Source organism: Pogonomyrmex barbatus, unplaced genomic scaffold (genome assembly GCF_055798465.1).
Source record: "Pogonomyrmex barbatus isolate J1 unplaced genomic scaffold, ASM5579846v1 scaffold4, whole genome shotgun sequence".
NCBI classification, from domain to species: Eukaryota; Metazoa; Arthropoda; class Insecta; order Hymenoptera; family Formicidae; genus Pogonomyrmex; species Pogonomyrmex barbatus.
This window is the reverse complement of record NW_028297138.1, coordinates 11,189,158-11,213,620: the sequence shown is the minus strand read 5'-3', so window position 1 is coordinate 11,213,620 and position 24,463 is coordinate 11,189,158. Positions and strand designations below refer to the sequence as shown.

General features: G+C 44.1%; 1 protein-coding gene across 1 annotated transcript; it reads left to right on the top strand.

The window, feature by feature from the left end:
- The first annotated feature begins 659 nt into the window (after window positions 1-659).
- Window positions 660-24,338, top strand: Poxn (paired box pox-neuro). The gene is made up of 6 exons (XM_011648051.2): window positions 660-2,072; window positions 6,675-6,712; window positions 12,847-13,067; window positions 19,281-19,527; window positions 20,751-20,919; window positions 21,212-24,338. Exons 2-6 carry the CDS (start codon window positions 6,700-6,702, stop codon window positions 21,759-21,761), a joined length of 1,200 nt encoding a protein of 399 aa, XP_011646353.2. The 5' UTR covers window positions 660-2,072; window positions 6,675-6,699; the 3' UTR covers window positions 21,762-24,338.
- Window positions 24,339-24,463: the final 125 nt, after the last annotated feature.

The following is a 24,463-nucleotide window of genomic DNA, read 5'->3' as shown; positions in this document are numbered from 1 at the left end:
CGCCGCCGCGGCGGGACCCGCGTGGAAACCCTTTAATTACATTTACGATACGTGGCAGAGAGGGACGTCACGGAATCAACCTTCGGGAGAAAGAGCGACTCTCTCAACTACCCTCGCGCACGAGCGTGCGTGCGCACAAGAGAGCGCGCGGGCGAGCGAGAGAAAACGGGAGAGGAGGAGAGAGAGGGAGTGAGAACGTAATGGCACGAGAAGGAGAAAAGGAGTAGGAGCCCTTCGGAGGAGCTTCGACAAGGAGGCAAGGCTGAGTAGTAGGACGACGGGGGAACGTATTCTGCCCGCCCACCCCCGGGGCTTTCCGTCTCTCTTGCTCTCCTCGGCCGAGTCAACCCTTCCGATCTTGCGGTCTTTCTCCCTCTTCGCCTGTCTCCTGGCGAGGGCCACGGGCCGCGTTTCGCCGTGGGCACAACCCGGGCCACGGGCCACGAGCCACGGGCCACGCGGGCCTGCCCGATACAACATCCAGCACGCGACGACACGCTACCGTCACCTTCTCATTCTCCCTTCTCATTCTCGTCCTCTCCCTCTCTGTTTCTCGCTTTCGTGTATTTTCCCTCTCTTTCTCTTTCTCCCCCCCCCTCTCTCTCTCTCTCTCTCTCTCTCTCTCTCTCTCTCTCTTCTTCGCTCCGGCGTACACACACGACGCGTACGACCGAGTCAGGAGTAGACTCTGGCACGGGCGGTGGCAGAGGGTACGGGGGACCTGACCGAAAGCAAAGCCCGTAACCCCCGTTTGCGGGCCGAGCCCACTTCAGACACGCCGTGTCCTCCGCGTGGTCCACATCATCCTGTCCTGACCGCCTCTCCTTCTCTCTCGCTTCCACTCGCATTTTATATATTTCTCTCGTTCGCTCGTAACTTTCTCTCTCTCTCTCTCTCCCTCTCTCTTTCGCGCGCGTATATCTCTGGCCGCGTTCTCGCGCCCTTGCCGCGTTCTGCTCGTTGGTACCTGTGCTTGTGCCGCGTGGTCCCTCCTGCCTCCGCCTCGTCCTTCTCCTCGAGCGCGCTCGCCGAGCGGCCGCGACCGCAGTTTGCGGTCTTCACCGCGAGTTTGCCCTCGCGTCGCGCGGCCGTGCCACTCCGCCGGCTACCAGGAGTAGCTGCACGTGCTTTGCGCCACGGGTACGAGGTGATGAGCGCCGGCCTGCCGAGAAGAGGAAGAAGCGATCGAGAAATCGTGGCATTGCGACTTCCGACAGTGGCGGCTTTTCCCGGAGGAATCGAAAGTTGAACGCGTGGTTACCAGTGAGCCCGAGTAAGTGGAAGTGAATCCAGCGACGCGGGATATCATTAAAAAGATCCCTCCGCGAGGACATTTGGCCCGAAAGAAGATCGACCGATCAGACTTGTCGCGGGATATTGCTTCTGTGCGACCAATTACGAGTGCGATCCTGCTGACGGGATGATTAAGCCATGATCTTGATGATTGATCGGATCTTTAAAGGAGCCAAGAAACGCGCGCCCTCCCCGAGCAAAGGAAGAACATCCACCTCGCGATTCCATCAAGGACAGTCGCCGACCGCACGTTGCGCGGTTATCGGAGCGGAATAAAAATAGGGAACGGACGCACGGAAGGAAGTTCCGAGATAAAGAGCGGATCATCGGTTCGCACGGGAAAGGTGGTCGTTGAGAGAAACCTTCCTGTCGTCATCTGACGACCTGTCCTCGTAGGTGTACCATTATACAGTCCGCTTCTTTCTCGCTCCCTCTTTCGCTCCTTTTCTCTGTCTCTCTATCCGTCTTTCCGGCTTTCGTGTCGCATCCACGTCTTATTGCCGTGAAAGCGAAGTCACTTCCTGCGTGAGTCAAGCGCGCGACGCACGACAGGACGACGACGTTTTGCCAGGACTCGAGGTGCGGCAAAACGTGACATCGAAACTCGTGATGTCGGCGAATTGAGTCGAGACCAACGCCGAGGAACATTAAGGGTAGACCGAGGTGAACGGAAAACGCTACGAGGCTAATTCCGAAGACACGAGGGAGATCCTCGAGAAAATCGAATGCCGCTCGGAAGCTGAAGAGTATTACGAATCAACGGTACAAAAAATCAACAGGTACGTATAGGACTGCGCTCCCCCTTTTTTCTTTCTCGAGAATACACCGTGATGGACATTTCCGCGTGTAATTGTGTGCCCGCGCACGCCCCGACTGGATAAATAAATTATCCGCCGGGCTTCTTGCCCCCTAATTAGGCTGATCCGCTTCGCGTCTCATTATTCGCTCGGTACCTATCGCGTTACGCTGTAACGCACGACAGTAACTCAACGTTAACTTTCATAAACGTCGATACGCATATCGAGAAAAACTCACCCCTCGTCGTAACATATGCTCGCATTCGTAACGAGCATTCGTCGTCGATGTAAAGTTCGCGATTGACTAATAAACGGCTATTAATAATTCTTGTAATTAACGTTCGAATATATCTACTTTTTGAAACATCTTGCACTTCTTTTAAAATATAAAAATATTTGCGATAATTTTAAATCTCATTCAATCATATATATGTGTATATATATATATATATATATATATATATATATATATATATATATATATATATAGGTGTGTATCTGAATGTAAAATAGAGCTCTTTACGAGATAATTTTTGCAGTAATTTTTGCATATTAATAGAAATACAAGAAGTATAAGCTTATTCTTTAAAGAATATAGGAAAGAAGAGAGAGAGAGAGAGAGAGAGAGAGAGAGAGCTAGTAAAAAATCAGATTCCAAATAAATTATATGCTCGAAAATATTTTTCCTCAAAGAGCGATACACGTGTGCCAGCGACTTTTGATATCATCGGAAATTCCTGACACTTATCGATACATTCGAACGCGCGACGACAGATTATCTCGTACAAACGTACAAAATAAAAAAGAAAAAACCTACGACGATTTTATCGTTCGATTTATCGAGATCGACAACGGAATCCTTGCGGAATCGCGAATGTCGCATAGAGCAGATTAAAATCAGAATCATCGTCGCGTGTGCGTACCAATGACGCGACATGAAAATCAGCGGCGCTAATTACGCGATAATGATCCGATAGAGACGAGGAGACCACGAGGGGACCGTGAGACGAAGGAGAATCGAGAAGGAAGTCGCGGGGGCTGTACTTGAGCATGAGCATAAGCGAACCCCGTAACTGCGGTGGCGGCGGTCGCGCGAGGAAGGAAAGGGCGGATATATATACATATACTTATATTCGGTCGGGATATAAGCGATAAATATTAAAGTTCCTTATAAAGTACAAAGTACCCCTCTCACTCTCTCCTCCTTGCTCTCTTCTCTCTCTTCTCTCCGCCTGCACGATGGGGCCCTTGGCACGCCATCGCTTCATTTAAAATGCAAATTCGCCCGGATGGCGTGAACCACAGCGGCCCGAATTATTCTAATTACCCGCCCTTCCACCACCCCTCACGGTCTCTTTCTCTCTCTCTCTCTCTCTCTCTCTCTCTCTCTCTCTCTCTCTCTCTCTCTCTCCCTCGGCGACCCGAGCCTCCCGCCGATTTTTCTTACCGCGCTCTCGAATGCTTATCCGCTCGGCCACTTGGCTTTCGGACGGAAGCTCAAAAAAATCTTGAATTTCAGCGCCAACATGCCGTCTCTGTTATCGACGAACGAGATAATTCGTCGTACGTGATCTGCGAGAGATGAAATTAATGTTACTCGAGCGCAGTACGTCAATGTTAACCTTGAACATTGTTGCAGATAAAGTACACGCTCGAAAATCGACCTTCCTGATTACGTGTATGTAATTTATTAAACAAGAAAAAAATATAACAAATTGGCGACTTAACTCCCTTAGAAGAAATTCACGACGCTCCGCGTCTCATTAAACATACAATCGTTCAATTTTTTATTCTTCTGTCGACCTGACAGCCACGATAAATCGCGACTAATAAAGCAATCCCTAATTGATCCAATTCGATTTGAGATCCAGGCGCTGGGGGAGAGAAGCACCGGGGATAACGACGACGAAGGGTAACTCGTTCGCACGGTAGCCGCCTCTGGTATACGCATAAACGTGCAAAGTGTGCTGGAAACGAGCGTAGATTATCGGGGGTAACGTGTTCACGATCCGAGCGAGATGTCGTGCGCATGTAGGCCTAATATATTCAGATTTTTATGGCTGGTGGCGTATCGGTGATACGGCGGTTGGTCGGTCGGTCGGTCCACCCCCCTCCCTCCCCCCGGTTCCCCCGTTACGTTCGCTCGACGTCGCCGCTGCGGCGAGGCCTTCCTTCACGTACCACTTAAAGCGCGGGGTAGCCTAATGAATAAACAAAAACTAGATTTCGCTTAGGGCTTACACGTAAAAGCGTGACCTTACCGGCGATTTACCGTGGCGCCGCGGTTCTCAAATCGACTCGAACCCCTCCGTTTCGAAAATCTCAGATCTGCGAATCGATCTGGAATGACTGATCGAGATTTTGTATTTCTTTATTTAAGCTTTAAGTAGCGTGCTCTTATTCTTTTCCTCGATGTGACAAAATCTCTCCGATTTTCATAAATTTTTTAGTTGTAAGAGAAAGAAAGTTTAATTACCGGAAAAAGAAAATTGTTCTACTAATAATAATTATAATATAAAATGAAAAAAAAAATGTATTTTTAACATAATATGTTAAGTTTTAAATGGGAATAAGAAAAATTCCAATCATTCATGATAATAATAACCGGTTAACAAAGACTAGGAATCTAAGAAGAGATTGACGAAGCGTAGGCTACATCGTTTTCGAATTTTTATTTTATTAAGAGCGAGATTAAAAATTGCGTGTGTTCGTGACGTTTGCATGCGTTTACGATGGCGACAGGAAACGAGGAGAGAAAGAAAGACAGAAAGAAATAAAGGAAAAGAGAGCGGAACACGTGTTCATGAGAGTAACATCGGCAAAACACGTGGCACGCGAGAAACGCGACGACCCGGCCTCACCGTGGCCTCCGGTTCGTTTGATTTATAATAATCGCTCAATCCTCATTACGGGAGGCTTCATCCCCGCGGGACGCGGACCGATGAAATTGCCCGGTGAGCGTCGCCGTCGGGCCGAAAGTAATCCCCGTCTCGTGCACAAAAAGCTCATGCATTCTTCGCCGCTCGTTGCCGTCGTCGGGATCAGCCGACAACGCGATCGTAGCCCGTATACCTTTAACGAGTAAAACTTGACACCTTGAAATCGCCGCGCGATGGAATTTAGTAGCCCTTCGAGCTGCGACACACATGCAATTCGCTTCTTTTTTTTTTTTTTTTTTTTTTTTCCTTTACGTAGAAGCCTCGAAGGCTCGTTGCCTTGCGTGGCGGATTTGCTGAATCTTTACTCAGACTGGTTTTACGTTGCACGAGGAAAGTGCGCGGAGGGAATTAACGAGAGAAACGAAAGGACGCGCGAAGACGTTATTTCGCCAGGCACACGTTCGGTCTTGAAAAGAATAGATGGTTCCCTCGATCGAAGCGATATAAATTAACGATTAGCTGGAAAGCGGAATAGATCGTCACGAGGACACAATCGATTAGGCATGACGATTGGGCATGAAGAAATGAGTTTTCATCAAGACTCCGTGCGGCGCATAGCCATTTCGACTATATGGATACCGCGTAACGTATGTAATAGTTACATCAGATTAAAACCTAGGGGGGGATGGAAGGGGGCGAGCGTGTAACCAGGCCTAATGCCGGGGTAAGCATCGAGTCACGGGGGTGGAGGCGGATCGTACTTATTACACGTATACCTCGAAACACGTCCTCGGTGCGCTACACACACACACACACACACACACACACACACACACACACACACACACACACACACACACACACACACACACACACACACACACACACACACCTGCACGAAGGAAAGCAAGGGTAATCGCGCGAGGGTAAGGAGTCGCCGGTGGTCGCGCGAGGGCGGGCAAGGGGTGTTTCGGTAATCGTGCATTAATTTGCATCACAAAGTACACGCCACCCGCCACGTTACGCACGCATTCCACGTAGTTTTCCGCTCCTTCTATGTCCGGTGGCGAGTTCTCAAATCGCGATTCCTTACGCTGCGCGATCACCATTGGCCGCCGATTCGTCCGGAAATCAAAGGGATAATCTCCGTCGGCTGACGAATAACGGACCAGAGGAGACGCGAGTTTCCACCCCATCGGACGACGACGATCCGTCGCGAAATTTCGTGCGCGGGTGCGGCGTAATTTATGCGATTAGCGTAAAAAAAAAAAAAAACCTGAAATATGAAAATGAAGTTGTCGTTGTGCGCTCGTCGAGAGTGCGGCCGCCGCGGCGCGGCCGATCTCGCCACGATCTGTTCGGGAATGAGAGTCACGGTTTGCGGCTACCGGCGGCAATATTTTGCCGCGCTTTGCCTTATCGGTACGATTGCATATTTAAGGGTTGCCATGTCAAGCGTCAAGCGCGCCCTTTGAATACATTTAAATTCATTAACGGCGAAGGCTATACTCCCGCTATACTCTATAACACGTCGCACGGATAAGAACAACACGCACACACGGCGCGCACGGGCGTTTCGCGATACGCCGCGCCGAAGGATCTAATATACGGCGATGCGCACTCTACGTTTCACGTTGCGCATACCGCACCGGCCTGCATCAGTTTGCCGTTAAATCTTAAAGACCGCATACTCGTTCTGTTTCAGATACGGCACGTGATCCTCCGTCGTCATGCCGCACACTGGTGAGTAGACCACTCGCTCCTCTCCCAGATTTTTCAAAATTGGACTGTCATTTCTTGCCTGAAACGTCAACGAGAGAATACTCCGAGGATCTTACACAGTTTTCATAGGCGTTCGCTCCTCTCAGATTTTTCAAAACTGGACTGTCATTTCTTGCCTGAAACGTCAACGAGAATATTCCGAGGATCTTACACAGTTTTTATGATTAATTATTCGAGTCGATTCTTTCTTAGTGGGACTATCGAAAAAAATTATGATTTATTGCAACTTTCTAAGTTCTAGTTGTGTATCTTCATAATTAAACTTCAATTTAAAATCCTATTAAAGTAAAAAGAATCTATTGCTATTAACTGAGAAATATAGAGTTTTGTTATCTAGTTATCTTCTTAAAATTTAATTTACGAAGAATTCTCTTTCTTCAACTGCTTACAACTCGAAAATTACCGATGTTTTGATTTTTGTTAAAATTGAGTTTATATTGACCAAAGAATCTATTATTAAAATTAAAATTATATGATGCATATTTCACTGAGATTGAGAATTCTATAATAAAATCAAGCAAAATTTTTAGTAAATAATCGAGTATTTTAATTTATGATATGACGGTGACATTATTAATAAGGAAATAGTAGACTTGTCGTGATTGTAATGTCTTTCAGAAATTTTGAGAAAGATGCGATTAAGGATTAAATCGTTAAGTCGTCTCAAAGGGCAAAATGCTAATTTTTATTCGCGAAAAACATCGCGTCGGCAGATCGCAAACAGCAGCCAGTTTACTAAATAGCCAATCTCATCGTGCGATTCGGTCGGCTTCGCTTCCTGATTTATGCGAGAGAGAATGTAACACATCGTTATGGTTTCTTCAAGACGGGGTCAGCTACCGTCGCGTCGGCGAGATCAGAGGACGAAATCGGTAGTGAAAATAAAAATTTCTACCTTCCTCCTCTTTCCCTACGGAGAGGAGTCCTCCCTCTCTTCGGTTCAGGCTCAAGGCTAAATTACGATTTGAAAGGCAGTTTGACAGTAATTAACGAAGAATTTTATATCGTGGATCGAACGCCGAGATCTATAGGCCTATTATTAAACGAGCATAATTATAATCTACCGTCTCTCCTCTCTGTTTTCCTCCTCGCTACGCTGGCCTGATGCCCCGTGTAAAGAATCCCGCCTGGATCCTGATCGAGCGATCAATCTTTCCTTCTTTCAGCGAGATACTGGCGAGAAGTCTTCGAAATTGGAGAAAGTATTCTCCGTTCCGGTTATCACGGTCTTCCACATACTCGGAATATTAATATTGATTAATTTCGCCAATATTAATCTCGGCCGACATCTCATGAAATTTCTGACGATCCTTAACAGCACTTCTAGATCATCCTGCGAAATCGTAGGAGAAATGTCATTTAACAATTTCGCCGTACAAATTTTGTAAATAAATTTAAAGTATTATTAAACAAATTATGCTGATAATTATTATTATTATGTCGAAAAAATTATTTGAAAGAGGCTATATTTAGTCGGTCGATGTTATCGAGCTCTTCGACATGCACTTTACAGATTCAATGTTACTTTTTAATTATCAACGAGTTCACGTTACATATGTTCCTCTTAATTATCAGCAACATCCAAGTCGCGGATAATCATTGGAGCGATAAACGCTTAATAACAGCCGCCGTAGTTAACCATCTTGATACACTTCCATTTAAGGCTATCCCTCGCGTGTCTTCTTTTAAGACAGACGATGAGACGGAGGCGATAGCGAGCGAGTCGAACGGGGTGACCGATGCGTGCCGATTCGGCATCGATTCGAAATGGCAAATCGCGATTCCCGATGCTCGCGGCGTGCCTCGCTCTCGTCAGAGAGAGAGAGAGAAAAAAAAATCTGTTAGCGTGGATCGTGATTACAGGTAGGCAGGTGTAGAGTTTGGTTGGAGGGCCTAAATGGCCAGGACGATAGCGATCGTTGTTGGCGATCGCATTAGCCGACTAATTCTAAGCTAAGCCGGTATTATATCTCGAGAGATATTCCTTTTATGCACTCGCGAAGGAACCCCCATACTCGTAATTTGACAATTTGCACTCTGTTAGGAAAACATATTGGGAGAAACATGAGAGGAGGATTGAATATATCGCTATCCTACAAAATTATAATCTTTAATACGTATAATTGTACGGGAGAAATTAATCGTTTTAAAAAATTTCATCAAATTCTTTCGATATAATAAGAAGGGAAAAGAGAGAAAACAAGCATATAAAATAAAACAAACTCGCACAAGTATTTTTTGTATATCTTATTTATGTTAAAAGAAAATTACGAAAGACACGTACTTAGAAAATAATTTTCATAAATATTTATGAAATGTAATTCTTCATTTTGTTAATCACATTATATAATAGAAAGAACACAGAACACATATAAAACAGAAATAATTCGTAAGTATTCATTGACTTGAACAAATTATAACTTTTTTATAAATGATTCAAAAGAGAGAACGGGGCTATTCTAAAAAAAAAAAAAAAAAAAAAAAAAAAAAAAAAAAAAAAAAACTATGCGGTCATTCCGTAAACGGAAAGTACTCATCACGCTGGCATATAACATCTGTTTAATAAACTAGATCTGCACATCCGATTTGCGTTTACGAGAAGCGCGCGGTTTATCGCGTCTTTAATTATTGCAAAGGCGTCTTTATTAACATGCTATGCCGTTATCAGAGATAACAGTTATTTTGACCGCGATTACGCTCGCGTTGCAGTCCATAAAGTATTTCCGAGCCGTTTTTTTTTCCAGTTCCATCCCGCCCACCTTTTCACTTTGGTCCTTTTGCAAATCTCGCGTTTCCGGTATTTCGATTTCGATGCGTTCGCTTTTTGTTTCGCGTAAAATGAGTGGTTCCTTGCTATTTGCGATGCGCGGCGCAGTCAGAATCGCGCCGTTAACGCGCGGTTCCATTATTTCGCGGATCCACCGGCAGATTTGCAGTTAGATAAAGACGCCATTTCGGCCGGTTTTTGCCGTAATAATAATTTGGCCCGCTGTGTCCGTCGCTTACGCATCGCCGTCTTCCGCTGTCCGAAACGCGTAGCGTGTATAATTTCCGTGGTGCGCGATCGCAGATTGGTGTGCACGGTAGAACGAATGGAAGACGCATTACGGCATATAAATAATTAATCAATTACGTAAGACGGTTGAAAAAGTATTAGCTTGACGATAATGCGTAAAGCGTTCTTCGTTCTTCCTCCCTAAATCTTACTCACTACCGACGCTAACAAAATTTTTTATTTTTTTTTTTTACTTATTAACGAACAAACGTATCGCCTTGTGTGCATCAAACAGGTTTAATACGGCCGCTAATAAATAAGGTACATGCGAGCACGCGAGACGCGAATTCCCCGGAAGTAATTTCTACGAAAAGTAATTTCTCCAAAAATGAATCTTACCGGCCGTGTGTCTCTGTCACCAATCGAAAGACCCTTAAATTATCCAATAAGGGCAATCCGTCACGCCTTCGACTGGTGGTCATTATCAGCAATTCCCACTTCGTGCCGCCACTGTGAGCGTCGCGAGCGAGGACGTCATGAAATTGCAGGAGCCTTTCGTAATTTCGGCCGGGACATAATGACTCTTTTGCAGATTGCACTTGCACTCGAATAAACGGCGCTAATGGCCGCTTTAATTGGGAGAACCTTCGCCATCTTTATCTTCCAACTTTAGAATTCTACATACATGTGCAAACAATTGGAAAGTAAAATTACTAGGAATTATTTCAGATATAAAATCTCCAGAGGCATATAAAAAATCGACAAATCACGAGTATAATTACGCTGATTATTTCCTTCCCACAGTGTGGAAGATGATTTCTTTGGGGAATAAAAATCACGGGAGTAAAATCACGATCGTCCATCAATTAGCCCGTAAAACGTCAAATAAAGCCCGGATTCGAGGAATCCGGGAGTAATGGCGACGGGAAAGATTGACGAAAACCTTTTCTTTGGCCCGAATACTCGCTCGAGATCGTTATTTCTCAGGCTGGTCCCAAGGCTCGTCGGCATCAGTGATCGTGGTAATGACATAATTAGTTGGCGCGGATAATAATTAGCGATCGTCCTGGTACGCGCTGCTCGTTCGCCGCATCCGGACGCTACGTGAAGGCGCGTGGCTCGATTTATATAAGTCGCCCGTGGCATTTATGTTTTTCGTCTTTTTAGTCCTCTTTTATATTTTCTTTCACGAGGGAGAGATCGTCGTTAGTAACGCCGCTTCTGCATGTGGCCTCCGTTTCGTCCTCTTCCTCTCTCGCTCTTCGGCTCTCTTATGTCGATAATAATCGCGGAGAATAAAACCGATTATTCCCATTACGCGGCAAGTTATTATTCGTTAAACTTATATATCTGGTTGATGTTTATCTTCACAGCGCATCGGCGCAGAACCGCAACCGGATTGCGATCGTGTCCCTAAGCCTGCCTCCTTTATTTCAATCGCATTGCGATAATATTATTACGATTGCAACGATTTTTAATTTGCGTCGTGATAAGGAGTTACATTATTAAAGTTTGATAGTGAAATTTCAAAGGCACAAAAATGTATGTTCCTCGTACGATTAGTCTTACATAATAATGACAGGTTGATCAAGGCAAGAATTTTTTTAATTTAAATTTCACGCTGCTCACGAAAGTTGTTGACGCAGACTTATGACAGATCATTGGATTAATAAACTGAATATTAACTGATAAAGATTCCCATGAAATTCCCATGAAATTCCCTAATAATTATGCCGTTAACTAATAATCGATGAAAACTACCGAGACGACCTGAAAATTAAGAATTCTTCGCATGTCGAATAGGCCGATCGAAAATTTATGACGCGGCTTTAATTTAATGGCGGCCCGTTCCGCGATCTTTCCGAGCTTCCTCGTCCGACAATTTCGTGTATCTTCGACCTCGTCCACGAAGAGGAGACAAACCAACGAGACTACCGTATATAACTCAGATTTTATTCGACGCCTTAATGCGTGTCGAGCCGCGAATCGTTTAAGCGCTCATTTTCGACGATGGAACATAAAATCGGTGATCAATTGACGTTTTTATTCGCGCGAGACGAGCTGGCCTTTATGGTTTTACGACACCACTGCGGGGGAATAATGTCGGTTTTATAAAATTTTCGACAAGTGCGCCGCGTCGGTTATACGATGTGCAATGCGTAAATAAACTTGTCGTTCGCCATGATTTAAGCCTGCGACACATTGTATGCGTACACGCTGGCCAATATGAAAATTACGCGATTAAACATTTTATGAATGTAGATATTAAGAAAGAAAGAAAACAGTTTCTAAAACGACTCGCGAGACGTTTTATTCCAATTAACTTTTTACGCTTCACTGTTTAAACTGCATTCTGACTCTTCATCGCCATTATATTGATTTTATGTTGATATCAGTTCCGAAACTGCTACATCGATTTAACATACGGTGTTTTAAAATGGTGAAATTTTACCGAACAGAAAGTTGCTTTATAGTAAATCATCGTCTAATTACATATTCAAAAGTTGACGAAATTTTCAAGGAGAATTATAGTGAGGAACCAAATAATGATAGCGCATAAACAGGAAGTCATTTATGTCACCTTCTCAAACAAAATATATTTATTTAGTGGAATATCAAAGCGCGTTTTAACGAACATTTAATATCCCCGTTGCATAAAACCAACCAATTAACTTACTACTTAGCCCACGTTAATTGCGAGCGTAAATTTTCGAGTAAAGACGTCGGGATTTCACTGTAAACGCGATTTCCTTCCTGACATTACCGAAAAATAATGATACGTCTTTGCCGAACGGAAAGGAAGGGAAAGGGAGGGAAGAGGTCCTTTCCGTGGATATTCGTCGTAACAATGTCATTAGAGGGCCTGCTAGCCAGGACCCGCACGTCGGAAGGTGCACCTGCCGATCTTCCCGAACGACCGCGAGCGCATTATTAGCAGATTCCCGACTGTCCTCCTCTGAATCAATAAACACCTTTTGCCGTTCCATCGACGCGAAAATCTCGAGTCGCCGGTCGGGCGATTTGGGCTTATCGTTAATCGCGCCATTGTTACGTCGCCCTATTAACACCAATAACGTGACTGACTGACTGACTGTTCCAGGACAAGCCGGGGTGAATCAATTAGGCGGCGTCTTTGTGAACGGCAGACCGTTGCCGGACTGCGTGCGCCAGAGAATCGTGCAGCTCGCCATGGTCGGCGTCAGGCCGTGTGATATTTCCCGACAGCTACTCGTGTCCCATGGTTGCGTCTCCAAGATACTCACGAGATTCTATGAGACGGGAAGCATCCGACCTGGCAGCATCGGCGGAAGCAAGACGAAGGTAAGGCCTGATTGAAGACTGCAATTTTTCGAGAATATTAGGGTGTATCTTTAGGATTTGATGGAGTTTTTCGGAGTTGGCGAACGATAATTTATAAACAGCGTACACTTGCATATCTCTTGAAATATAATTATGTATTTTTTTCTTATGAATTACTGATTTATTTATTATCATGCGTATGAAAATAAGAATATTTTTTTGTGCACATAAGATATTTTATACTTTATAATATCTAATGTAATAATATCTAGAATAAAATATGAAATATGAAATAAAATAAATCGGGAAAATTAATAATACAGTCGGATTTGTTTAATTCGAATTAACTCAAGGAAATTGATAATAATTCGAGTTATAATGATTTTCGAGAAAAAAATTGACTTTGAAAGGTTTAAATGCAATTTAATGACACTAGCATTATGTAATATATAACCGTATAGATTGTCAATTATTTAAAGTTATATAACAAAATAAAAAATATTTTTCAATAATTCGATATAGCAAGAATATAATAAATATAAATTCAATATCCTTTGAAAGCTATTATATAATTATATAAAATTTTCTTTTTTTGCAAATTTAATTAGTTAGTTAAAATGATTTTACGAAATTTTCAAATTAGAGATTCGACTATATTAATTTTTATGACTTGTATTATTAAAACTTAATATCTACTGAGAAAATAATGAAAAAATGCAATTTAAAATAAAAATGTGAAAATAAGACCATCGAGCATTTGGCAAAATGCGCGGTAAGAGCGCGATTCAGGAAAAGATTAATGTCGGTAGCTTTGCAAAAACACGTGAAAACGAACGATCACGCATCCGTGTGCATTAGTGGGCGAGAGAGTCTGATGAAAGTCAGTCCTCCCCCGGCACGCACAAGAGTCCCTGCACTCAGGTATACCTGATGTGATTTTAAGTAAGGGCTGTGTTTTGACCGTGCGTGCAATTATCCAAACACCTTGCAGTGAGCGTACATGAAACATTTGCATAATTTCATAGTTTTGCACGGTTTTCTTGCTCATCCTCTTCTTGATCGAGGAACGTGTAAATTCGATTCCCCTCATCGATTCCACATCGATCGATATTGAAAGGGAATTGCCGCCCTTCCGTTCTGCCGATATCGCGAAGGTGAGGTTTCATCTCGGGACGAAAAATTGATTTCACGAGATTGTGGGACATTGGGACGTTTCTATCGTTCAATCGCGATCGTGCTCATCGTGAAATTTAACGAGTCACAATTTTTTACCGCATGGCATATTCGCTCGTCTGGCCGCTGGGGGGGAACGCCATTTTGTCCCCCCAAGCACGCATCGCGAAGCTGCACGGACGCTCGCGGTATCGCGCACACACGCCGCTAATGACAATATAATTGCACAGTGCGTATATGTACCGAGAATATCTTACGATGCATGGACTGTTACTCTGTGCGTTTCGGCTTAATGAATTTATTTTAATAACGCCGCATCAGCGTGCGTCGACCTTCCTCAAGTTGCGAGCTCGAGTTTAGCATGACAGCGAAGAGAGAGAGAGAGAGAGAGAGAGAGAGAGAGAGAGAGAGAGAGAGAGAGAGAGAGAGAAGGATAGAAAGAGGGAGAAAGAAGTAGCCCTTAGAATCCTGAAGAGGACATTTAAATTCCGGCAGTGGCATAGAGAGGGAGGGGGGAGCAGGGGGGGCCGATTGCACGTGCATGTAAACGATAGTCATCATCCGCCATTACCGGATTCGTTTTATTTCACGTATGTCAAAATAGTCCCGTGGCGAAATAATGATTGCGCGGCCTTAATACGGCTTAGTCCTAAAGTCTTTTTTAACCGCGATCTACGCGATCGGCCGACAGAATTCTTCGCTTCTCTTTTTCCCTTTTCTGACAAGTAAACGGCAAGCTTTGGCAATTTGGGTGGGAAATTAGGAAGAGATCTCCCGGCCCCCGGAGACGCGCCCGGTATGCACGAAGGCATCGAGTCGCTCATCTTGCACGCGTAACGTAGCATCCGCCCGCCCACCGTCGCGCGCACAAAGGATCCTCTCTCTCTCCCGAGAGGAGATCGTTAGATAACAGGCCGACTCGGCGGCTCGTCACTATCCGCGTCTGTAAGTGGCTTTTACAGCGATTTAAAATTACGCCGATAATTAAATAATGGCTACTAGGTAAACCCTTTGATTGTCTGGCAGTATTAACTCGTCGAATCCTCGGGAGAACCGGCATTTAACCGTCCTGCCCTCCACCCTCCGTGCCCTCCCTCACGTCGATTTCCATCAGGGGAGAACCATCCGATTTTCCTGCTGAGTAACGGAAGATGAACGTGCCCTGTCGAGATAACGTTGCTCTCCATTTTAAGTCTGTTATTACGACTTTCCGCGCCCACCCCGCTCCGCCCCGCCGCGCATCCCGCGATACTGCCCGACGGTTACAGGATCATCTTCCGCGTGCGAATTTGGTGCAAACTACGCGCGCTCAGGCGTCTTATATCGAGCCCCCTCGGGCGTTTACGCATATTTGCAGTGAGATCCGATAGCCGTGTTTAATTAAATTCACGCTCTCGGGGAGCGGGAGACGTAATTCCAGGCGATGCACACGATCTCTCCGTCGTGCCGCGTCGTGCGGTGCAATTTAGCGTGCGATCTCGCGAAATTAATCGACAAACTATCGGCGAATCTACACGTGTACTCGGGTACGGTACGTAACATTTTCGAGGCATGTCCACGTACTTTCTCCGTTATCTTCCTCTCTTTCTCTCTCCTGACGTACGCACGCGTCAATGTGATACGCGGCGGATAATAGGCCGGCGACACGACAGAGAAAATTGTCTCATGAAAAATGCACAGGCCGCGTCGAAGTCGCGGATAATAAAGTGGAACGTCGAAAAAAAAAAATTGTCGCGATCCGCCTTGTCCAAAGTTTTCTCTCTTTCTCTCACGTAACAATGGGACAGCACGACGACGGAATGTACCCTCGTCGACGCTTAGCCCTCTTTACTCTTTACCCCCCTTGGACTCGATAGCGATCTCGTGGATTTCTCGAAACAGAAAGCGGAAATTCCGCTCACATAGAAATGATTATTGTCACGGCTTCGACCCGCGGAACATTCATTTTCTCTACGTGCGGTTCACGCTCAACGGTCGGACGTTTTTTTCCCATTTATCTGGCAATTAAGATCTCGCCCGTGGTCTCCACGAAGATATGGAATGGCGTATTCAATCGGCCGCGCATGGACGTGTATTTATTTTTTCAATGCATGATTTAACAGCGCTTGAAACATCGTTGCCGGACAAAATAGTAATGATTGCGTTTTTTTTCTGTTCCGATGAGGCACACACAAAGTTGTGTTTTAAACAATCAAATGATAGTTGACAATTGACAGTGGGCGATTAGAGGATTTATTTTATTTAGGGAAAACTGCATATGGATATTTCATTAAGCTTCGTTTCTTTGCTATTAATATGTTATTATTATTCGTGCATCTGGCGTGCACCCTAATTAACAGAGTAATTAATTAGCAAAAAAATAGCGCTACAAAAGTATTCATTTTAATTTCCTGCTTTTCATTTTTTGCTTTTCATTTTCTATGTTAATTTTAATCTTACGTTAGTACAGCCATTGTTTTTACCAAATCAGAAATTTCCCTCAGCCTCTCCAAATAATCAAATTTCAAGCTATAGTGATAAATTTGAAATTTTTAATTTGCAGAATTCGAAAGTTCATAAATAGCTTATAATTCTGAATTGTATTTTTTTCATTTCGTAAGATAAGGTGCACAAAAATTATATTATTACTTTTTAACGGATTTGCAATGTAGCTAGCCAAAGTCAAAATTATATATCCCTCTAATATATTCCCTCTGATAACCCGATAATTAATTTAATGATATTAAAAATTCCTTACAGAATATGCTAATTTTAATATATTATTACTAATATTAAATTGAAATTTTATATAAACTTATTAGTTTTCTAATTTTAATGAACATAAAGCTCTCAGAGAATCTGAATTAATTGATTTTCTTAGATAATCGCTTTTATTTTTATTTCATTTTCTTAACGAATCAATTATCTCTCACTTCCGACGATACAATGGCGCGTCCAGGTGACATGGGAAAAAAAAATGGGGCGGAAGGTGTCGACGGTCTTAGTCGCCCTTATCATTCACGAGCACTCCGGGCATTCGGGTCGTATGTATGTAGCGGGGCGTGCAACTTACGCGCGATAATTACCGAGTTGGTGAACCTGTTCGTATACGTGGCCCGATATATGCTGGTTATCTAACGTTTAGTGCCAGATGTCCATCCTGTCCAGCCAATTTCCTCCGATGGTACACACATACACGCGCAATACGTACACGTATATACGCGTATATACGTGCATGCATGCTCACGTGCGTGTCCGCGCTTCGATGTGCCCGAACGGCGACGCGAGGGTCCGCATTAGGACGCACCGTATATGTTGTCGGAGCAGGGGTAATTGTGGCAACGACGACGACGGAAGTGTCAGATTAGAATCTGAGATGCTCCCGGGAGCACGCGATGCTTGTCCTAACCCCCTCAAACTATTAGGCGGCCCTCTCTCCGGCTCTTCGCTACCCCCGAGGCACTAGCCCTTAAACGTTCCCGCCAGTGGTGCTTTCACCTGCGGAGGATTCCGGATAATGACATCTCGTGTATCCCATATATTAATTTCGCTGGTTACTATTCAAAACCGAAATGAGAGGAGGATAGCTTCGGCCGATTAGACTTGACGTTTGGCTCGCGACAGAAATTATCTTCCGCGAGATTTACGAATGGCACTTTTTCTCGCGAGAAGAAATTAGCTTCAGATCGCGTCACGGAGGCAATACGCGGTGACGGTTGATAACTCAAGGCTCGTAATGCTTTTAGCAGCGCCTTCAAAGTATGTACATCAATCGACGTCCGATCGTATCGATCGCTGTTCGATGCACCGTGGTATTTATTCTGTTCCTCTTCGAAACAATTTGCCGAGAAAGAGATCATATCGAGCCCACGCGACCGAGTACAGATTATCGACGCGCGGAACGCCGAGGCATCGATCTTCTCGCGAAATGAGATCGGTGCCGGTAATCGACAGGTTCGGTGATACCGTTCCGCTCGGCGATACGCGCATACGTGCACGAACTCCCGCGACGGTGCCCGGGCCCGGGCCCGTGAAGATGATCATCTCCCTCCGAGCGAGATATCTCGGCGCGTCTCGCTCGCGCCTGCCGTCGCCCCCAAAGAGATCGGTGATCTCGAAATCTGTACGGCCGGAATAATATTTCCATCGCGTTAGCATAAAATTATCCGCGTGCCATTACCGTTCATTAGCAAGTCAAATTGGCCGCGCAACCAGATGAGCACCACTGAGACCCCCTTCTGGAGGAGTGAAACCGATGGTGGGCCTCGTGGCAGGCAACAGCACCGGCGGACGGTACCAGCCGACCAGCCAACCCGTTTCTTTGGCGAACGGGGGCTAAACCGAAATAAAGTGGGTAGGTACCGTCGCCCACCACACCGGACGGACTCACCTCGCTATCTGATTGACGATCCCGTCGTGCTCTTCACCTGTGAACGACATATGCGTGTGCAATTCGCTACGACGACGGTGTGACCGCGTTTGTGTTAATTTGTCGATGAGATAACGCGCGCGGTTTGGCGGTTTTTATTAAAAAAAAGATCATTCGCGAAATGATTAACAACGACATTCTGGCACCGATAAATCGGTGGGTTCCTTATGGAAGATAAAAGCTAACGTTTAAAATTGAAAATTTTCATTTACAATGAGAAATAAAATGCAAAATAAATTGTAAACTAAGTAAAGTACTTTTTAAAGCACTATTTTTCAACGACAGATTTTTTTGCTCCAATTTAGAAGAAATTTTTCTTCACATAAATAATTATTACCTTTATTTTGAGGTATCACATTTTCGAGTTTTAAATGATGAAAGAAAGAAGCTCTTCAGAAATCAAACTTTACAGAGATAAATAAGAAAAATTCTTACAAATTTGATTTTGTTATAGAAATACACAATTTAAAAAGTTAAATATTTGCTCCACTTTCTCTCTCCATATTTTCATAAAAAGAAAAGTTTGATTTCTAAATCGATTGAAGAATCTGTCATTAGAAAATAATAAACGATAGATGGAATATGTATTAAATAAATGAAATATTATCCCTACATAATATATTTATTTAATTTATATTTTGTATATGTTGCAGCAAGTAGCTACGCCGACGGTGGTGAAAAAGATCTTACGGATGAAACAAGAACAGCCAACAATGTTTGCTTGGGAGATCCGCGAGCAACTCGCGCGACAAGGAGCTTGCGATCCCCAGAGCTTACCCTCCGTGTCATCGGTCAATCGTATTCTTAGGGGTGGCGGGCTTCACACCGACATCCCTGCCATCGAGAGCGGCGCATCCGGAGGATACACGTCGCAGATTCCGTCGAACGCTGGAGCCAGAGGTAAGAATCAGAAAGCAGATAACAAGGATATCAGGATTCTATTTTTCATTGTCGGGCAGCGATGTGAATCTGCCGGATATTTAAACGAGAAGAAAAAGACGGATGGTAGTTCGAGATTGCGATCGAGCGAGCGCGTATTTTCATTGTGAAGCTTTCCGAGTCATTATACGTAGATCGAAGCTGCTTTGCTACGAGTGCATCATTACAGACTAATAACGCCTTAAACACCTGTCCCTAGCGTGGAATCGTTGTGCGGATCTTCCCTTTCTTCCTTTCCTTTTATGATCATTTCCAGAAGAAAGACGATAAATGTCCGAAATCGGCGACGGCGAGCGCGCCGAAGGAGAAGAATAGCGGGAACGATCGTGACAAGCGGGAGGGAAGGAGGGAGGGAGGGAGGGAGGGAACGAAGGGGGCAGATCTCTCGAGATACCCCGTTGCCGTGATTGACTCGTCAGCAAAAGCCACGCAGTCCGGGCAGGGCAACAGACACGCAACCCCGCGCTGTCGAAACGGAAAATTTGACTCGCAATTTGTGCCGCTGGATGCTGGAAGCGTGGTGCTCAATTTACCGGCTTTGAGCAGCTAATTGCGAAACGAGCGTCCGGACTCTCCTTCGTCTTCATCTTTCCCTCAAACTATTTCGCTCGCGAGTGACAGTCTCCTTTTCTAACATCTAAAAAGGAACTCATTTTTGTACTTAATTAAAATAATACCTTGAGACGGCATCAATATCACAATGAAAAGAAAAAAATCAATATCTATTGTCAAGAAAAGTTTCTCTTGTTGTTAGTAACGTCATTCAAGACATATACGCGGATATACTAATTTGCAATTCAACTTAGATTACTTGTAAACAAGGATAGAAATCAGAATAGAAACATTTGATATTTTTGATGACCGAGAAAAATTATAAGATCTCTAATTATTAGACATTATGAAAAGATTTACTTCTCAAACAATAAAAAATAGTTCAACATAGAGAATTTACTTATACGGCGATTAAATTCAGCACGAAAATGAGGAGAGATCACGAGCATTGATATCGCTCGTCCAATCTGGATTCTTCTCAAACAGATTGCGTATACAATATGCAAGAACACGTGCCCGCGTATTCCTTGATAAATTCTGGTTTATTATATTATATCGTTAAGAGATTTTGAAGTGGTTGAGAAGCAACATGGAAATCGTGGCAATAATAAGTCGCAATTGTTCTTTCGCAGATGCACTTATGAGAACGGATTATCAGTTGTTCTATCCGGGTGCTCTAGGACCGTTGCACATTTCTACGAATACCGGCAATACCGGGACGCCATCATGGAATCAAAGCTTCTACTCGTCCCTCTATCAAGCGACAACCTTGCACTTGCAACATGGGATGCAGTCCTTCGCGTAAGTCCACAAGTCCGGACAAAATTGACTTAACGATATTGAACTGAGTCATAAATAAGTCCCGTCTTTTAAAATAAAATTTATTTATACCAATAAAAACTGACTGAAATTTGATACCTCAGCTATTAAATTGAGAGATAATTTCCTAAATCACTACTAAAACTTAGTTGACGACGTCAACTATCAGGCGATAATTACATTCTATTTCTCTCTGAATCAATTTATTTGTGACTCAATTTAACACAAAATTATTTATTCTAGATATATTTTTATAAACATTTCGTCCTCGTAGACCTTTGGATGCCGAACGTTTGTCGGAGCAAACCGGCGCGCAGAGTCAGCTGGAACTGAAATCGAGCTCGAGCTCGACGGCCGGCAGCGACGACTCGCTGGACAAGAGCGACCTGGATGAGAACCTGGGCGAGGCACAAGATCACTACAAGTCCTTTCGGAGCACGCCGATCATTCTAGAGCTCAGTCAGAAGATCGGCAGCGATCGAAGCGCGTTCGTCAGGCACGGCACGCCAAATTCGCAGGCTACGAACTCGGACAATCCGCGAGGAAGCCCGACAGCGATCGTCGAGACGTCAAAGCGGGATTACCCGACATCGTACAGAAGTCAGGAAGCGAAGAACACGAGTGCGAGCACGACGACGACGACGACGACGAACGAAGGAGCGGCGGTAGAGAATCAACCGCCCCAGCCGCAAAAGAAGAAGAATCCCTATTCGATAGAGGAACTGCTCAAGAAGGACGAGAACAAATCCGCGTCCAGGAGGCCTAGATTACCCAACATTGGTGTGGTGCAACCTTGCGGCATTATCGTAAGCAAGGAGATCTAAGAAAAAATCGAGGATGTCGAGGTCGCCCTGAACGAAGGCTGTAAGGCAAAAATACGTTGCTTTGCGTGCTTACGCAAAGTACGAACTAAATCGAGATTCATCAGTGGTGAATCCCCGGCCCGGACGAATGTTACATTGTGTGAGCATAACACTGTTGACTGTAGGTACGTGTGTAGTATTAACAGGTGCAAAGAAAAACCGTATGAAAGGTATTCGATGAAAAGCTGAGCAGCGGAATTGAAGATTGAGTATTGTCGCATACTCTTGAAAGTAATTTCTTTGCACCAGATGAGTAGCCCTTGTGAGTGCAGTGAGAGTAGCAAATATCATAGATGTCTTAGAGTATCGATTAAGGGATACGACGGAAGGGATTAGAAGATATTTCTGAATGTTTCTGAAGTTTCTAATTCCTTCTCCGCGGCTGTTCTGTGAAGTAAAATAAAAGAATGGTACGCGAAGCGCCATATATATATATATATATATATATATATATATTGTTAGAATCGAAGACTATAGTGTCGATCGTAACGTAGTGAAGTACATGTAACCCTTGTGTATGTTAACTTATAATTAAATTATTTTGCTTCCTTCCGTTCCGCGTTGCGCATAAGTTTGATCGTCGTTTTTCGCTGGCGTTCGGCTGTTAATTGCTTCGAGAACCCAAGATTTCGCTTAACTATGTAATTGCGTACGGCTAGTTAAGAACCGGTGAAAAAAGAGCGCTTGGAAATCCGGGAGAAGTTTTCCAATACTTTCACTGATTTATCTCGAATCGCTGGCGGTGAAATATCAATTAACGTTGCCAGTCTTCTCCGCGAGATAATTACCACGTTGCTAACGTAACGCGATTAATTCAGCGCTCCCAGGCCATCGTCGTCATGCAATAAAATTCGACATTTTGTGCATTCCGTATGAGCAGTTAGTCAAGACAGAATTCCGCGCCCACGTAATAACCGCCGATGCGAAGAAAATGCATTACGTCTAATAAAAGTTTCGACGACGTTTCAATTTAGCTTAAATAGTCGGCTAAATCTTGAATGCGTCTTCGACAGTTCGTTCGACGGTGTTGCTCGAGCGGGTAATTACCGCGTCCGCGTCTCCATTGTAGTTCGCATTTTAGAGCCCGGTGCGAAATAGCTGCGCGATGCCGTTATACACGGCACGGAGATCAGCGCGGGCAATTAAATGAAAGCCTAATAAACAAACGGCTGTAAAGCACGCGGATGGAATATGCACGTAAGAAGCCGCGGTTGCGACGGCGAAGGTGCAGTAAAGCCATAAACGGTTCGGTCGAGGGTGTCATACGTGGACACGCCGTGTGTATACCTTGTAAAATACGACGATACGTCGCTCGCGTAAAAAAAAAAAAAATGGGAATTAAATAGCGGTGTTACCGAGCGGCCGGTAGGGCCTCCCCCATCCCACCTTCCCCCGTGTTTCTATCCCTTTGCATTTATAACGTTGTAAACCTTTGTATCTCGTTCCTCATCGCGGACTAATTAATGCACTATAAAACTCTAGTGCTTTAATGCCGAACGATTTGCTCGTTTTGCTGCCTCACGCCTGCCGATTGCATGCTCGCGGGCTGTCTCGGGGTGATGTCTTGATCCAGCAGGAAGTGCAGAAGAGATCTCGTTTCTCGCGCCTCCTTCTATTTATGGCTCCTCTTTTCAAAAACGATCCCCGCTGCAAATTGGCCGAATAATTTGTGCACGAAGATAAACGAGAAACCACACACCCCTGTACTTACACTGGCTGTCTTACAAGCGGAAGCTAATACGCCGACGCTCAAACTTGCCCTTTATTTGCCATACACGGAGATTATTAGATCTTAAGATGAGTGTAAAACACGTCCTGAAAGGAAAAGGTCCGTTACTCGTGTAGGCATTCGCCTGAAATATTTATTTTAGATGTAGATAACGCGAAGAACTGTGAGCATTCCATGCGTCAAATTATTCGTAATAAATCCAGAATAAAAAGAGACAAAGTGAAACGTGAAATTTTTGCACGTCCCTTGTCGAATGTCAAAAAATAGAGTTTTAGATATTTGCCGCAAGATTTCAACTTTGTTGCACAGAATGCTCATATCAAAAAGATCTGATAATTAGAATAATAGTTCTGTACAATAATAATAATTGCGTCTGAACGGTCTCGTTGGCCCGCAAACTTTAGAAATGATCCAGAGTTAGAGTCAGGCAAGAAGAAAGGAGGATAAAAAATTAATTATACTACAATTTGAATCGAATAAAAAAAGATGTTGAAGGATATAGTTATGTCGTCGCAGACTTACGAAGACAGTTGCGCAAGACTATGCAAGTTATCGATTAAATAATACTCGTAATATAAACTTATCCTGTATGATATCATTAAATACACTAGTCAAAATGATATGTGCACCGTCTTTATCTTGCACGTCTTTATGCCCCGAGTATTTCATGTCACACGTCGGCGATTATAAGGAAAAGCGATGACAGCGATGCGGTCGCATACCAAAATGTCATAGCCGACGTAGTTCGTCATCCCTGACGACTTTTACGATCCGACAGTTTATGAATAATCATTAATTTTTATTGAGTATTAACGAAACTGCATTCCGAAGAGGAGAATCTATTTACATACAAATTATGCTTCTCTATATACTACTTCGTCAAAATAATTACAAGTTACAGAGTGGCACAAGTGTTCTATAGTTATGTAAAGTA